The sequence below is a fragment of the Gouania willdenowi genome, chromosome 9 (assembly GCF_900634775.1).
Source record: "Gouania willdenowi chromosome 9, fGouWil2.1, whole genome shotgun sequence".
NCBI lineage: Eukaryota > Metazoa > Chordata > Actinopteri > Blenniiformes > Gobiesocidae > Gouania > Gouania willdenowi.
In genome coordinates, this window is record NC_041052.1 from 20,446,948 (window position 1) to 20,465,792 (window position 18,845).

General features: G+C 36.6%; 1 protein-coding gene across 1 annotated transcript in view; it reads right to left on the bottom strand.

Moving 5' to 3' along the window:
• The window catches only part of adgrv1 (adhesion G protein-coupled receptor V1), a 131,407-nt gene extending 114,609 nt beyond the window's left edge, over positions 1-16,798 (bottom strand). Inside the window, exons 1-2 of the mRNA XM_028457526.1 lie at positions 16,701-16,798; positions 1,257-1,444 (exon numbers count right to left, since the gene is read on the bottom strand). Coding sequence (XP_028313327.1) covers positions 1,257-1,444; positions 16,701-16,740 — 228 coding nt within the window. The 5' untranslated portion in view covers positions 16,741-16,798. The remainder of the gene's footprint in view (positions 1-1,256; positions 1,445-16,700) is intronic.
• Between the last annotated feature and the right edge of the window lie 2,047 nt (positions 16,799-18,845).

An 18,845-nucleotide genomic window follows, 5' to 3' on the forward strand; every position in this document is an offset into this window, starting at 1 on the left:
AAAATAGACTAACTGTTCTTTCTACAGTGCTTTAGTTAACCCTCCCATTATTCTAAAATATTACTAACACATTTGACCCTTGGGGTCAATCTGACCCAAAGGATAAATGCCTCCAGAAAATTATTGTCATAAAATTGTTGACCAGGTTTTTGTGTCAGACACTTTGTTTATTTGTTGAATACCGTATTTTTCGGACTATGAGGAGCATGGGATTATAAGGCGCACCGGTTTGTTATTATTATTATTATTATTATTATTATTAAGACACATTAAGCGAAAAAAATAGTCAGATAAGTCAAACTTTATTCAACTCATTAACAATAACGCTCAACATTGTTCAGGTTTTTCACATAAAATACAGAACAATACACTCACTCTTTCAGTTCAGTATGTTGAAGCACAGTACAGGTACATATCACTCCACGAGGCACCTGACTACGGTAGCCCTAAAGTGCCAAAAATCCATCAAGTAGTCCAGCTTCACAGTTTACCAAAGTTGTATTAAAACATTTTTACAAATTAATTTCATACATAAGGCACACCTGATTATAAGGCGCACTGTCGATTTTTGAGAAAATGAAAGAATTTTAAGTGCGCCTTATAGTCCGAAAAATGCAGTACTTAGATAACCCCTTGATAATGAAACCGTCACCTGTTCTCTAGCGCCACCATCAGCTCAAACTTTCAGTTTTAGAGTTAGTGGATCTTGAAAACCTTTCATCCAAATATTTTTTTTTTAATTAGGGGTGCACATTGATGACTCTCACAGAATGAATCATATTGATTGATGCTGGTCTTTCCATTTTTTGGAAGGGATTGTGTCTGCTGGAGGGTCAACACCCCTCAGATGAGAATGCCTCAGGGTCCTCTTACACACAGCTAAAACAGCTTGGGGTCAAATTGACCCCAGAGGAACGCCAATGTGTGCAATATGTGTATCGTCATGATAGTTTTACGCTTAATCAGTCGATTGTACCGTCAAATTAGGTTAAGTCATGAAATATGAAGCAGTTTAATGATAAACATTGAATTGGCTTGAATTGACCCCCAAGGATAATAGGAGGGTAAACAAAGCAATCAAACTATGAGGAGAGGTCCAGGTTTGCATTGATAAGCACTGAGTGTATAAATATACAGCAGTGTTCATTCATGTTCAAATCTTACATTGCATGTATAGGCTTTGGTATTGCCGTGTTCAGTTTAGGATGCCAGAAGAATGAAAGTGTCATTAATAGCATGGTTGGCCTGTGTCTTACCAAAACTAAGGCGGTCACGTTGACTGGATCTCCCACTCTTTCAATGACCAGACGAACCACAGCCGTGCTGCTCTCATTGACAACAAAGTTGGTTTGCCCGAGGAACTGCAGTGTGGCTGAATCTGATGCAGTGCCAGGGATGGACAGAGCCAGAATCAACCCAGCTAACAGGAAGGCAGAAAGCATTCCTACAAAAGAAAACAGCAGTGGGATCATGATGCATATTACAGAATAAAGACATTATATATGGGAAAACAATGGGATTACTAAAAGGAATTAAAGGAGACTTAGTTTAGAAAAGAAAAACGTTGTGGATTCAACACAAGACCAATTGTAATTCAGAATTATTTTTTTTTGCAACATTTTTCATCCCAATAATAAAGTAGAGCTGGGCAATATTATAGGCTGATATTTTTCCTGTAAAATGTTATGTTCGGTTGTTTGAGACAAAATGTTAAAACTAAATATGGTGCTTATTTTTAATAACTGAAATTGAATTAGTCTGTGCAAAATAAGATGTGGAATACATTCAGTGGGGCGTCATATTAAAAGTAGGCCCAATGTGTTAAATGCATGCAGATATATACATTGTGACCTAAAATTAAGGTATGGGGGAGTAGGTCCATGTATATGTCGGTATCGGTTAATATCGAAAAACGGAAAAAGGGCATTAGACAATATTGGGATAACGGATATGGGCAGAAATGAATAGAGATTTAAAAACTCTATTCAAAAGTTTTTAAAAAAATCAACACAAAAAACCATAGACTTATTTTAACGTTAATGTTTAATGTGATTAGCAAGTTATGTAAATGAACAAGTGCATAAAACATGTAGTGTATAATCTATATTATTCATGTGCATGTTGATATTTATTTTCAACAGATCAAATCATTAAAAAAAAAAAAAAACTATTTACATGATTGGGATGACAAGCCATTGAAGAAAACGTGAACACAATGCCTGTGAATTATTTTCCTACAGTTTGTTTAACCCTATATGATGCTGATATAATAAAACTGGTATTGTAGTAGTAGTTGTCATCATGAGTAATACAGACAGATCAGATGTGTTATTTTTATGCAGATCATAATGTCTTTACTTTGAACACATGCACAGTAGTTGTCCAGAACACACTATAAAAGCATTCATTCCTTTGTTGTTGTTGTTCCTTTGTCATATCATGCCTTTCATTCTTCCATTCTGCATTCCCAGCACATTTTCCTAGTTCTCCTGCATCCGTTTAATAACTGTCACATCCACCCTCTCTTCTGTCTGTCAACCCATGCTTTGGTCTCACACCCAGAATAATCCCCTAGCAGTATGGCGTTGACTAGACAGTTGTCATGGTAAACACCACAAAACATCACAGTATGACAAATGGGGCGGAGCCAAGTTGGTGACCACACTGTCCTTTATATCTCTCAAGTGGTGCCTTTTACCCTTCCCATTCAGCGAGTGCTCCACACAGCTTTTCCATCAATGAAAGAATATATTTGCTCTTAATTACAAGGTTGGAAATGAGCATCAGCAGCAATGGTGGATGAAGTCATGCTCTTAGTGTATTTTTTTCCTCATACATAGATATTATTTTTGGAAAGTTGGACACTAAAAATATCCTCTTTTTTTTTTTTTTTTTGGTTCCAGTACTTTTACGTCACGTTTCGTTACGTAACGTTCAAATTTAGCATAGCTAAAAACAGTCAAACTATGAGGTTTGGAACAAGACACAAGGGACACAGTGAAACTCTGTTGGTGAATTTCTGATGAATGAAAACGCATTATGTGAGTTTGAGACTTTGTAGGAGGGAATTAAGGTAGACGAGTGTGTGTATGTGTGTGTTTGGATGTTTGAGTCTTCCGTGCCAGCACAGAGGAGACTGCTGGGAAATCCATCAAAAACGGATTTATGACTGGTGGGCTACTCGGATAGGGTGGTGGGGAGAAGAGAGGTGAGTGTGCTGCTGGACAAAGAGAGGCCAAGGCACAATAAATCCTGTTATTTGCCCTGCTACTTCTCCGAGGGATTTACTCCATCACTAACTAAATCAGAGTGAAACACTCAAAAGTGTCTTTGTGCAGCATCTAAATGAAACTGACCTACTAACATACTCTCAAATGGATAATAGCTGACTTGCCTGTGTGTACGTTCAAATCATACAACATGTGTAAAAGCCATTTTAATCCAATTGTGTTGTATTGGATGGACGAAACCCTTTTTTACTTAAATGAGGAGAGGGCATACATCTTCATTACGAAATCTAATAACAGCCATAACATAAAAACTGAGGATATTATTGCAGTCTTCTTGTATCCTTGTTCATTCAAAATCGAACCATCAACTCCCTATTTACAGCTAGCCTCTCATATGGTTTCTAAAGGTTTAATAGCCAGTAGTGACATTAAAAAAAAAAACACACACTAAGAAAATGCGTAAACGTTGAAACACATTTGGGGAAATTCTGACATGGAAAACCGGAGCTTCTATTCTTGCTCACAGTTAGTTACAAAAGAACTCAAAACCTCGGAAAACCTTGATGTATGGCTTCTTCTCTTCAAGGACAAACTCTCAGGGATTCAAAATTGAAATATTTTTCTGAGTTGACATTATCACACCCACTTATTTGACTATATAGTACTGGCAAATTTGTTAATGAGTTTGTGCCCTAAATCCCTACCTCCACAGGTCTAAAGAGTACTGATATATCCTATTTAAGTAGGCATACTGTTAGTTACTTGATTGAAATTGTACTCAAGTACAAGTACAATTAAGTCACACATACAATTCTCAAGTACAAGTAAAAAGTAGCTCAAATTATGAGTTACTAGTTACTTTTACCCCAATAAATCTTGTCACGGTTACCTTGCATACAGTCAACATCTCATACATAAAATTAAAGTAAGAGACAAATCTTCACAATTGGAACTTAATTTATTTTCCACAAAGGCATCTGTATAAAATAATAATAATAATCATAATTTTTTTAAATGAAATAACACAAATTAATTCAATAATGTTTTGGCGCCATGTAATACATTTAATCTGGTTGGTCGGCTATGATGTGATGCATTTGATTGTTGTCTGGTCATTTCATCTTTTGTAGATTTACAATGTCCGTTGATCATTTTAAAACAAGAAATAATAATTTACTTAGTGATGGTTGAGTGCAGGAAAAGTGAAAGCTCCTCAATAACAGTATCGTTCACCTGTGCCAATCTCAACCTTCCAAAACACCGAACATCCCTTTTGCAACAATATCTATATTTTACTTAAAAACTATTCCAAAAAAAGGACATTTTGGTGACCTATAACCCAATGCCAAATACAAAGCAGATGGTGTATAAGCATGGCACAGGTCTGTGTGTGAGCAGCAGGGTAGTTCTTTCACAGGCAAGATGTGATGTGCCAACACTGACCCCGGGGGTTACAGAGCTTAGAGGAGCTGTCTGTCACAGCTGAAAGTAGCGTGGAGGGCTTGGCGCAGACCTCTGACATTGACAAGTCTGGGAGTAAATGTTTCAGTCAATAATCTATATGGCACTGCTTCACATACATGCTATAATAGCATGATAATCCACAATGTTGCTCCTGAGATATACAGCTATAGTGAAGTCCAAAAATGTATGCAGAGAAACACACTATCCATCATTAAAATGCTGGGCCAGTAAATTACAAGTTTGTGGCCGCTCCTCCAACCACCACAAGTAAGTAAACCTCACATTTTGAGCATCCAAAATTGCTTTTATTGACTTATCTGTGTCTCAAACCTCAATCCTCCAACTTTATCTTTCTATCCCCTTTTATGTGCTGGGATACAACAAGACCTACCAGGATCTGTCCAACAACTAGGACAATCATTTTAGAATCTGCTTCAAATATTAAGATAAACACAGCAAAGTAAATGCAGCACGCACAAAATCATTGACGGATTATTTTGTTCTAATTGTCACGAAACATTTACAAAAAGAGCAAGATTAATAAATATTTAGTCAGGTTTGATTGTTTTTCATAAATTAAATCTAGCGAAATGTGATCGCTCCTAAATAGTAAATCCATTTCAAACTATAGGTAAAATAAAAAAAAAAAAACTATATGTATAGTAACTATAGGTACAGGATGTTAAATCATTGTGTGAGATGTTAGATATTGGGCTTGGTGGATCTGCCCTGGTGTGCAGGAGGAAAACCCTGGGTAACAATTGTAAAATAAAGCTGCAATATGTAACTTTCTTTTAGCATCATTTGGTCAAAAATGTATAATCATCTTTGAGCATATTGTAATCCAAAGTGTTCTGAGTGGACAGTGAATCTCATGTCCTGTAAAATAACTTTTACAAATCCAGGAGCGTGACGCTCCTAGAATCTGGATGTCAGCCAATCAGAGATCTTTCTACAAACACGTGTGCTCTATGAGCTGTTTCTGGCATTACTATTGGCTGCTCATCTGAAGTCAGACTCGGACGTCCAAGTAGAAGTCTCCAGAACAGAGTTAGACACAATAGTTACACAGCAAATCAAGAGGAAAAAAGGCAGACCGAGGTGGAGAAGCTACAATTTAAAGCCAAAGAGGAACGGATCGCTTTTGCTTTGTGTCCTCGCGGAGGACCGCACCACACACACATACTGGTGTCAGAGAGAGAGAGAGAGAGAACAGACAGGATGAATTGCACGTAAACCAAGAGAAGCTTAATCAAGGTGAATTCATTTTATAGTGGTGGTTTTGTAGTGATGGTTATCAGTCCGCTCAGAGCGGCGGGAATCACAGTCGCCTCTGTGTGATCGGACTGCTGCTCAGGACAGTAACTACAGAGTGATACGTGCATTCATGTTAGAGTCTCTAAAACACCATAAAAAATCTCCAATAACACAATATAAAGTCCATACATTTGTCACTATGTCTCTATTGAGAAAAAAGTTGCTAAGAGCGTTCACATAAGACACCAATATGGGAGGTTGAGTTTCGGTTTCAAAACTCTATAAACTGCAGCTTTAACGAAGTCTTTGATAACTTATTTAACTAAACTTAAACTAAAGAAAAAAAATTGATGACAAAATAAGAAAGAAGTAGATTACATTTTTGTCACAATACTAAGATCAGACTGATTCACACCCGTCCCACATATGCCACTCACCCTTTTGTATCTCCTACATTTTCTTTTGAAACAAACCTAACATTGCCCTAATCTAATTACCACTGTTTCCACATATATTATGGTAACATAGTGCTCCTCATCAATCACAATAACCTTGACAAGTTCCAGCATGTCCCACAGCAAATTCTATTGAACCTATAATTCTTGTCAATAGCAGTCTGACCCAAAACACCTGCCATCTGTCCTTTAAGAAATGTATCAATTTAAAGGAGATCCTAAATATGGTGAGAGATCCCATACATATCACTGTGACAAAGGTGCCAGGGAGGTTTCTGGTTGCACGGGTGCTCTTAGGGTCAGTGCTGCTTACTGCTGTTACCTCTTAGGTTTCTGACGGTGTCCTCTGTGTTGTAATCTTTGGAATGAATTATTCACAACAGACTCGAGGCTTCACAGTCAAAGAATGGTAGTAAGTGTGACACTGCAAGATTCACCCTGTAAGGGTCATTGTCAAACTAAATTTACCCATGCGATTCTAAAGGTTATTTGATAATGTCATACTTACTGTACATTCATTTCCCATCTACACCATTAAAAAACACCTAACTTCATCAGATTGTGCTTGTGTCATTATTTTCGCCAGAGTATTTTTTTTTCTTTAAAAAGCAAAATACCAGGTTCTTTAACCATAATAAGGGACTTGGCTTTTCCCCTTGTTATTTCACTAAGAATAGTCAGTATTTCAAGATGAGAATGTAGAAAAGCAATACCCTTACTTCCTTTTTGGTCGAGGGTGTGTGGGGTAACAGTCTGTAAAGGTTTAATCAAGGGCTTTCCCATACGGCAACCCTGCCCTTAGGCTTTCAGGGTCCTGAGACGCCCATGATGAAGAGCGTGTGGTTATGTCTGGCAGTTAGACAAAAACCCATATGTCTGCGTACACACACACACACACACACACCATCACCAATGATCACTAGCTATCAGACACTGGGAGGCAAGGGGTGGGAACCAATTGGTTATCTAGAGTCAGTCTGGCAACATCGAGAAAGTGCTCATTCATTACATTACCATCAACTTGTAAACATGTCAATTATACAGCACATATAATTTAGTTGAGAGGTAGCCATACAAGATCTAGCAAAAGATAAACACATAAATAAAGATTGAAGGTTAGTAAGACAGAAACTTCTTCAGTAAAAAGTCAAAATTGGACTTTTGTAATTTGTCTTGTAATTAATTTAATAATTTTTAAACCCTTAGAGAAGGGGGAGGGGTTTGAAACACTCTCCTCCTCATATGGAATAAAGACAAATAGTACTGAAGTGTTTTTATTATACCAGGTTATGGTGACTAGACGTCCCAATTTAACTTGGACAGTCTTGGTTTTCAGAGTTACGTCCCGTGTCCCGGTCGATTTCCCCCAAACCATTGATTTGTCCCGATTTTTCACAAGCTCAGCCTCGTTTATTAATAAATGAACGTCAGTTGTCGTTGACGCATGTCGCTTTAAAGCGTGATCTCTGCGAACTGTGAGCTGTCAATCACAGCAGTTGCCATAGTAGCACTTGCAACATAAACCAATTAAAAAACTCAAAAGTCTTCCACGTGTTTGCAACTCGATGCTGATTGGTCGATGGCACTGACAATATCACTCGTTCCCTTCCTCTCGTGCAACATGCCAAGAAGATGCCAAACATGCCAACAAAAAAGAATCTAATTCATTCAAATTCATTTTGTTAACTTAAAATGTTGCTTTTTTTTTTTTTTTTTTTTTTAACTGATGGCCACTTTAAATTTGGTCCCGTCGTTGCACTAATACATTTCATCCAAAAGGAGGTAAAAAGACATTTTCGTTACAAATAAAAGCATATGCAAATAGTTTCGCTTGAAAATCTGTCGTCTTCTTTGGTTAAATTACTGTCCTGGTTTTGAGTTTAAAAAATCTGGTCACCCTACACTAGGTATTAAAAAAAAATAAATAAATAAATAATGATCAACTGGTTAAGCCACTGTGTCATATTCTGGGTTTGGTTCAGAATCATGAGGCATTTCTTTTTTACGGCAGTACTTGGACTGGTTCTTGTTTGTGTTCCACTCCATGTTAAGTGATGCCACCAGGCCAATGTGTGTCTGGCCCTACCTCAGAAACCACCCACCGTACGTTCTCAAGTCGACGTGGCTGCGGCTGCCGCTTCCAGTCAACTCACAAACCCGTAATTGCACTTCACATATAAATTCGGCCTCTAGTATTTTTAGATCAGTAAATGTTCTTGCTGTACGCAGAAGTTGCAGACAAGAAATTAGAAACCAGAACTGCAACATAGACTAATAAACTACTTCAACAAGTGATTCCAGTCCACATAAGAAGTCCAAGAAAACAACGGCATAAATCCCTTTCTCGAAAACAGAAATGTACGAGGTTATCCCACCAGCTAGCAGATGACACTTTTCAAACAGGGTGCTTCAGTGGCAAGAGACTGCCAATCAAGTGTTCATTTTACAGTGAAAACGAAAACAGACAAAAAGAGACGGAGTTTTCCTAGGGTATTGTCCAAAGGAAGGACCAAGATTGGCTGCTTTTAAGTTGAGCCAATAGCATCTTGCATCCTACAATTACAAGAGTTTTTGTCATTTTCCTGAGAAACAGTTCGTAGGAATGGACATACAAAGAGAAAAGTGGTTCCAATTGAAAAGGGACCAGTGTGCGAACAATTTAAAGTGTTTCCCAGTTGAGGACTGGCTGACTGATTAGCCTGTATGTCCCACATGGATGGGAGCAGACAGAAAATGTCTTTTAAAGGATTAGACAAGTTTGTGCTCCACAGCCTCACAGACCAAAGGGCCAAATTAGAAAGGGCATTACTTCATTGCATGTAACCAGTTGGGCCTGGATGAAATGCTAATTGCATTTCAAAAGAGTTCCCAAAACAGAGGGGCAACCCAAAACGGGGGTGTATATTCATTGGAGAAGAAGGAGGACTTCACGATTCATTGATCAGCTCTCAGTTTTGAGAGAGCAGGCTTTTGTTCACTCATGCTTCTCAAATTTGCTCTCTACGTTTTGTGTGAATTCCTAACAATACTACGTTTTTTTTTTTTTATTCTTTTGTTTCTTCCATCCACTTTAGCATAATCTAAAGCTTTATTTTATCTTTTCCATTTGACCAAGGACATCCATATTCACAAGTACAAAACAAATCTCTCATGCTTTTATGATGCTGATGGCATTATTTAGAAAAAAAAAAAACACGTAAACATCATGTCTCAAAGGATAAAAAGCAACACAAAAAACAAGCTTCTCGCAGTGATTATGATAAACTTTGATATTGCAACTAAAATTCTAGAAGTTGAGCTGTATTGGAAATCCCTGCAAATAGAAGCTGGATTTGAAATATGTCCTAAAAACTTGACATCAGTGATGCTACACCTTTCTCAAACAATTAATACCCATCATTGTGTACTGTTCCTAAGGTTCTAACAAAGAAGAAGAGAGAACAACGTAAACTCCCACAGCACTCTATGTCCTAACAAAGAAATGTGGTCAGTAGAGAAAATTGGATTAAATTATGATTTTTCGCTATTCCACATCTCAATTTTGGCTTCAACCAAATGCTAAGGGATACTTGAAGAATTCCTCTACCATGACTAAACAGCAGCACAATGAGAGAAGTGGGAGATAAACAAAGAGAGACAAAAAGAAAGTGGGGCTCAGACATACTGGAACTGAAATGGTGATGGGGTGGTGGGGTGTTTAGTGCTAATTATATGAACACACACAGTTCCACAATGATGAGTTCATCACTTTCTTGTCCATTATAACATTTAACAGGTTTGCTTTTTTATCCCCATTCATTTCTTGTCATTTCACATTTGCTGGATGTCTGAAAACAAGTCGTTTGGTGACTGGTTAACTGGATTTTTACATTTTATTTGATGAATATATAATTGTCAAAGAAGGGAGACATGTACAGTGACCTCACTTTTCAGGGCTTAGTACTCAATTATGTATTTGAAAAGATAAAAAATGTAATGTAATAAACATGGAATAAGGATGTAACGATTCACTCAACAAAATGAGACCGTAGACAAATGACTGAAAATATTTTAAAAAGATTCTTCGAAAATGAAAATACTGTACTATTTTCTTTTATCTTTGATTGTCAAAATACTCCCTTGATAAACTTTGCAATGCAATGCAATTTAATAAAAAAAAAAAATCCTGAATAAAATAAAGAAATAGTACAAATGAAGAAGAAGCCTATTCATTTAAAAGCTGGCTCTACAGTAAACTATGCAAAACTGCAAAATAGTTCCTTTTCTTTTTAAAAGCGCAACTGAAAATGTATTTTGTGCCTTAACAATTGGACTATAAAACAAATCCCGTATCAAATAAATAATATAAATAAACAAACTATGGCTTTCATTCTAAATTCTAAATAGATAGCGCCCTTTGCTGTAAAAAATTTAAATTAAAATTAAAGCACAAATGCAATTCTCACATTTAATCTTTACATCCCTAACTTGGAATTCATAAAGATTAATGATTAAAAATGAATGGGCTTCTGCAGCATGTTAGGACAGCAGACAAAGAAGAGATAAACCACTTCAGAAAGAAGGTGATATTCAGCTCATGTGAGAGAAATCTAAAAATGTTATCTAATTGTGAAGAAAATATTGTGGGAGTGATTTTTTTTTTCCTTTTATTCTTGTTAGCAAACAGCACAACAGATGAAGCACTAACAGCATGTTTTTTTTTTCACTCAGAACAAGATGTTGAAAAGGGACAATGTATGGAAAGGTGAGCGTTAGGGCATTCCATCCAAACCCATAGTGGCCGACTCAGCAACACCTGCCCAGAACAGGAAGCAGGGGGCTCAGTATGTGTTCCACACGGCTCTCCATGGGGTAGAAAATGAGGATTTATTAGAGGAAGAAGGTATGTGGAGTCCGCTCACATAAGGAATGAGATTCATGGGGAACACTCAGGGGTGTGATCATTTATTAAAATGTTTATGCCACGGCCTAAGAATTGGGGAGAAACCCGTAAAAAAAAAAACCCTCAAAATGAATTTAAAGCCAATTAAGCTCAAATTTATTTATGAATTTCAGAGCCATGAAGTTAAGGTGTTTGTGTAAGACAGTACTGAGCTTTTTAATCGGTATGTTAGCAAGTTCAAATTAAACATACCATCTTCTTTCTGTAATAGATGATATTTGATCATCTTTGTTGGAGCTGCTTTTAGTAATATTGTTTTAGTAACTATGCCAAGTACATACGTGCAACAATCTCAAAAGAGAACCACCATTGCATTTTCATCTATACTCACATTGATATAGCAAAATATGCATTTAAGTACATACGAACATGCATGTGTGTGTGTGTTGCAATATTTGACAGTAGACTGCACAAGAATTCTCTCCCAGGGCGTACATGGTAGACCCAATGCTGAAACCTCAGGATTGCTGGCCATCAGTGAAAACCCACTACTCCTCCTGTTCTCTGCTCCAAGGACAACAACCACTAAAACTTAATACTGTTTCATCTGCGTTAGCATGAGCTGTCAAACAAAGATCTATTGTATACTGAACTTTTTTGAAAAAAAATTAAAATAAACTTTATTTTACAGGCTCCACAAAAATCTCAAATTCGCTTCTCTTAGGTTTCCATATTTTGGCACACGGACATTAGACGATCCATGATGACTTCCTGATCTACACAGAAAGCAATAATTCCAGAAATAACAGTCTGTCTTAATGTGAGGATTCTTGCTAAAACCAAATGCAATGTAAGCAATTTCCTGCAAACTTACCATATATCAACAAAATAAAACTGAATTTAACCCTCCTATTATCGATGGGGTCAATTTGACCCCATTTAATGTTTATCATTTTGACTTTTTGTTTTTTGCTTCATATTTCATGACTATTCCTATATTGTGGGTTACAATTCATTAAGCATAAAATTATCATGATGACATTTTTTCAATGTGCTGAACACAAATTGCAGGCATTGGTGTTCCTTTGGGGTCAATTGAACCCCAAGCTGTCTTAGCTGTGTAAAACTTCTCTGTCTGTCTTCTCCATCCCATGTGTGACCTTACATCCCTACACCTGCGGGTGCAGAGTGGATACTTTTGAGTTGAGACAAAATGGAGAGGACGACTATATTCTCATGAGAACTTTCCCACACCTTGGGCATGAGTGTGTGTGTGTGTGTGTGTGTGTACTCTCTCTCTCTCTTGAATTCAACAAATAAATAGTGTCTGACACAAAAACTTAATTAATAATAATGCATTGGATTTTATATAGCGCTTTATCATGGACATTCAAAGCACTTTACAGAATTAAGGCATTATTCTTTCACTCCACACTTAGTGGTGGTAAGCTACTATTGTAGCCACGGCTGCCATGGGGCAGACTAACAGAAGTGAGGCTGCCATAGTGCACTATTGGCCCCTCCGACCACCACCAACACACACTACACGAAGTGTCTTGCCCAAAGACACAATGACAGATACCACTGGAGCGTCTTGGTCAACAATTTTCTGAAAACAATTTTCTGGAGGAAAATATCCCTGGGGTCAGATTGACCCCAAGGGTAAAATGTGACAGTGCTATTTGAGGATATTAGCAGGGTAAAAACAACAAAAAAAGAAGAATATAAGACAAAAGTATAGCAATTTCATATTCTAAGCACAAAGTTAGATCACTAACATGAGTCAATATTCATTAATGCCACTGCCATTCTGGTGGAGATAAGCTACACCCATAGCTACATGTGCAGTCTGACAGACGCATGGTTGCAACACATGGGAGCCAAACGCTTTTCCAATTGCCACCAATTTCTTTCAAATATTCGACTGTATATTAGGTAAAAAAAGAGTCATGCCCAAACACAAAGAAAACATGAAGATGTGTGCCAACCTTTAAAGGACCCGTCCTTTAACACAAAATGAGTCAGAAAAAGTTTGTTGTAAATCCTCCTGCAGTTAACATCTCAAATCTGTACTTTACATACAAACACAGGATGAACACTGACATACCACCGAGCACTATATACATTTTCCTCAACTCAAAAATTAAAAGCACAATAGGTCAAAAGTTGTGGAATAATCCATGGCAATAAACGTGGTCTATAATCGCAGTAAAATAAAGTTATGTGAATCAAATTCTGCCAACTACTTAAGACAAATTGAGATTCTGAATCCTCTCTTATTTCATCAGTAATTCCTTCGTGGCCTTAGTTGTGAGAAAAGTTGCCAAAACTTGGCCTAAATGTCCTCAGTGAAAGAGCTTTCACTCCAAATGAATTTTAGGAGTTTTGTTACAACATTTTCAACACTTCTGGTCCATGAGCTACATTTTGAATGCTGACTTAATACCATTTTACATCTGGACGATCAAGTTCCAAAGAGTTATACATTGTAACTCAGTATGTGAAAAAACATAACAAGGATTAAGTAGAAAACTATTCACTCTCTAAAGGTGTTTAAATGCAAACCATACCAGAACTAATGCGAGTTATATGGTTCTTAAGGCCTCTGGCTTTCATTTCCCACATTGTAAAAAAATTCAAACGTGAGAAACAAGCATTAAGCTGGAGTTGTGAAATAACACAATTGTCATTTACTCTGTAGATGCACATCACATCATTTTATCTTGAGTTACTACCAAGCACAGGGTACAGAGATGGTAAAAACGTTACGTTCAATGTCTGGGGATTAAATGTCAAACTGAAATAGAACCATTGAGGATAACAAAAAAAAAAAAAAAAAAAAAAAAACTGCAAACACAGAAGAGTTATGTAAATGTGCTTCAGTCAGCAGATAAAGACATGCTTTACAACGCTTGCTCCCCAACCCAAACCCCACAGCACGCAGCTCAGCGTGGCAGGAGAGGAGAGCCTGTTGCACTTTGATGAAGTGTGGTTAGAATTAGGGATGCCTCTAAATGAAGCATCCCACACTGAGAAGGCAAGCTCTCTCATCCCCATACCAAACATCAATCTCAACCTGTCAGTGCTGTGCAGCTCTCCAGCACCTTTCATCAATAAACAGCCTCTGCTTATGGCACTGCCCCTCTTTTGTCCCACACAGCCATTAGAGGGCTGAGACAGAAGGGGAGGCACAGGCAGGCAGTAAACAGTTTCCGCCCAGAGAATCACATTCAGCCCCTCACACAGGCGGATGGAGGCCGACCCCTGCCAGGCGATGACATAAACACTGACAAACAAAGGAGCTGAGGTCCAACAAGCAACGAGCTCAGAAGATCCACTATAGCTCCAAAAGGACACGGTCCTGGTTTGAAATGATTATGGTCTAGACTTGATCCATAATGAAAAGATAACATCTTACTTTAGGTTCAACAAGTTCAGTGAAAACAAAGCGTCAACACACACATATATATATACATATATATATATATATATATATATACATACATATATATTTCTGGGAGAAGAACACAAACAATGCAAAAGTTTGTATATACTGTATTTCAATCAATGTACAAACAATCTATGTTCTCAAAGTATAGAGCTGAGGAGGAGCATTAAGATCTAACATGGTTTGTTGTCATCAAAGACTTTGTGGAAGTATGCATGTCTATATCAGCCTTGTGTATGTAATAGAATATTAATTGATGTACGTAATGATGAAAATGTCAGGAACATAAGTTTTGAAAACTGAATAAAAAATGGGAGCGAGAGATACGTGCTATTTCATCGCACTCCCTTCTTTCGAGCAGTATATTTATGTTTATCTCTAGAGCATGACCGTCCAATTTGGGGCCCGCAAGCAATTTGTTTTGGTCCACTGCCCATATTTCAACTTTTTTTTTTTTTTTAATATTTTAAAAAATATAAATATTTATGTAATACAATACAGTGATTTATAAGAAAAAAAAATCTAAAGCTTCCTGTAAAATGCTGGAGTTTTCTTTGAAAAGCGCTACATTAAACTGATTTATTATTATTATTATTATTATTTTAAAAAGCTGAGGTCCAATTACATTATTTTTCTTGAGTGTGTTTTCATCATAAAGGCGCGGTATGTTGTGTCCCATTTTGTTGATATTGTATTGTATTAGATGTTTCATATTCTTACACAATAAAGAAGCGTGTTCTTCAATTTAAAACTACTTCAAGTGTTTATTTTGCACAGTCATGTTATTGGCATATTTCATGTCATGCACTGGAGCATGAATGTTTAGTTTTTAGCCCATGACCCTCCAATACGATTCATTTTTGGCCTTTCAATTAAAAAAAAAAAAAAAAAAAAAAACCGTGGACACCCCTGATCTACAGTATTTGTGTATGTATATAAATATCATGTATATTAGCTATGTAGGCTACAAATGGGGAAAACGTATGTACACTTACTACGGAAGCTTTTCTGTTTGTAATGAACTGCTCGAAATAAATAAACAAATAAACAAATGAACACGTTTTAAAATACCTAAAGTTGAGTGTAAACGAAAAAAAGAGAGCAGGTGCAAGTGTTGAATAGATTGAGAGGTATATAGCTCCCTCCCTCCTCTCCCTATAACTCTACTGGAGCATCACAGAGGAGCCAACAAAGGATATTTGTAAAGAACGCACTGGATGACATCATGTCAAATCAATTACAGATGAAGAAGAATCAATCAATTATTCAAGGAGTTGAATTAAATCCCCGCCCCCCTTCAGCCTGAGTAAATGATGGAGCCATATGGACATCTGCGTAAAACATTCAAAGAAACAATGAGGCGACAGCAACCACTCTTTCATTTAACAGTAGCAACACATGTGCGCAGTGTGCCAAGATTACTTATGGTGGTGGTGGTGGTGCGCCTATATGGATTAGTGTGTGCGGGCTCTCCTCCATGTGTTGCAGTTGTTTTATTTCAGTGGGAGAGGGTGGGGTGGGGTGGGGGGGGGAAGGCGCACACAAAGCGCACTGATCACACTGGAGATCCTGGATGTAACCATGGAAGCGTTTGTCTCCGTCCTCAATGGGTTTCTGGGCCATTCATCTGCTCATTGCGCTGAATCAATATTTAGGCTTTTCAGCTTCTTTCTTTCTTCTTCTTTTTTTTTTTTTTTTTTAGCAGCTCCAAAAGGCAATTTTGGAAAGAAATTAGCAGTGGCCAAGCACTTTTAATCGTTTTCTTATAGCCTCGCATGAGCTGTCTGGTATAATTGATGGCGTCCAGCATGAGCTCGTTTCTTATTCTTTTATTCTCGATCAGCTCCATAAATGATCATCATCAACTTAGTCAGCCAAACACAGGACTGGTAATAAAAGTGTCATACAAAAAATAACCCTTAAACTTTTGCATGTGCTCACTCATCCACTCCATGTGAACTTACCTGACACCTTGCTCAGCCTTTCAGTCCAAGGTAAATTCATATAATCTCTTTAATGCGGAGGGTATCACCGATAAGCGCTCCAACAGTCTTCAGCTTCCCCCACGTAGAGACATCGTTTACAGGTGAATAAAAGCCTTAACGGGACTGAAAGACTGGGACGGTAACGGTGCGGTTCTCTGGTCCCGGTTCTACCGACTGCACAGCCCGGGCTCCTGCAGCCATGTGGCCGCTCCTGCTCTCCACACACACACACACACACACGCACACACACACACACACACACCAACACACAGAGATTAGTTTGCACACACCCGGGGACTCAAACTCCTCGTTGACTAATCAGACGAGATGTTTTAATCTTGTTTGTCTGCAACGGTGCAAAGTGTCGTGGCCAACAGCGACACCATGAGGCGAGCGTACAACATGCAAGTCACCGCCTTAATTATTATTATTATTATTATTATTATTATTATTATTATTAAATCAATATTATTATTATTATTATTATTATTATTATTTATAATAATAACAATTATTATTACTATTATTAATAATGATATTGATTTAATTATATTATTATTATTAATAATAATAATAATAATAATAATAATAATAATAATAATAATAATAATATTGATTTAATAATAATAATAATAATAATAATAATAATAATAATAATAATAATCTAATACAACTTTTTAAAGTAACATTTTATTTTTTCATTTAATTTTTTTTATATTTAAAATTTAGTTTAATTTAATTTAAATTTTTGTTATTAAGCAAACCACTATGGGGCGCCAATTGTAAAGTTGCATATGCTAAAATAAACGGTCAACATTACGCAGCAAACCACATTTAAAAACGTATGTGCATTTTCTTATGTTACATTTCACCAGATTTACAGCAATATCTGTGAAAATTTTCACAATATTTTTTTTCCTCGTAAAAATAGAATGTCAATGTTAAATCTAAATCTAAATGTTGAATACTAAATCTAAATGTTACATTCAAATCTAAATGTTAAATCTAAATGCCAAATGTCAAATCTAAATGTTAAAAGTAAATCTTAATTGTTAAATCTAAATCTAAATGTCACAGGTGAAAGTAAATATTTAGCTAATATACAAATTCAAAATAAAAGTATCAAAATAAAAGCTTATTGACACGAACTTTAAGATTTATATTTAAAATATGTATTTTCATTAAACGTCTTGTTTGTGGTGAATTTGTCCAAAAAGAAAATGCTTAAAAAGGTAGTAAGAACATTTCCCAATTATTTTTAAATGAATTGTTAAATCTTTCCGAGTACCCCCTGCAATGTGGTCCTGTACCCCTAGGGGTACACACACCCCTGTTTGGGAACCAATGATATAGAGGAATAAAAATCAGATCTATTAACAATTACCAGTACAGAATACAAACTGACACAAAAAGATTGACTATAATTTATTTTGAAACACCAATTAGAATAACATACACTGCCTACAGTCAAAAGTTGGACACAACTTTCCATTATTTCTGTCAGGAAAGTGTGTCAAACCTTTTGACTGGTAGTGTCAGTGTTGGCTCTTCTGATGAAACATCTCCCTTTGTAAGGGCAGGAATGGGTGGAATGAAAATGTAATGTAAAGCCAGCATCCGACAGGACTCGACAAATAATTTAAAGTAGTTTATTTGGAATGGGAAAAATGAGAGGGACTAAATTAATATGTCTTTAATGTCAGATACTGTACAGTAAATGTAACTGTGGCCACTTAGAGCTTTCCATAGGGTCATTTAAAATTTCATCCTAAAGGCTTTGTCAGTTATGAAATAACTGGGTTTTCTTTAACTGTGATTGCTAAGATGGGAGTGTTAACACCATCATCATCATCAACATTCATTAACATTCCAAGCCATTCAATTTCGTTTCAAAGAAATGTGAAATTTTAAAACCTGTCATTGACCTTTGAAACACAAATAAAGTAGTAATTAGGCTACTCTGTCTTAAAAAGTTAGATGAAAGCTGTTAAACAAAGTAGAGTATGGGGCTACAGCTTAAAAAAATACAGTACCCTACCATATATATATATATATATATATATATGAAGACGTTGAAATATAACAGCAGTGATTTTTTGTGACTAATCAATAAAATAAAAAAAA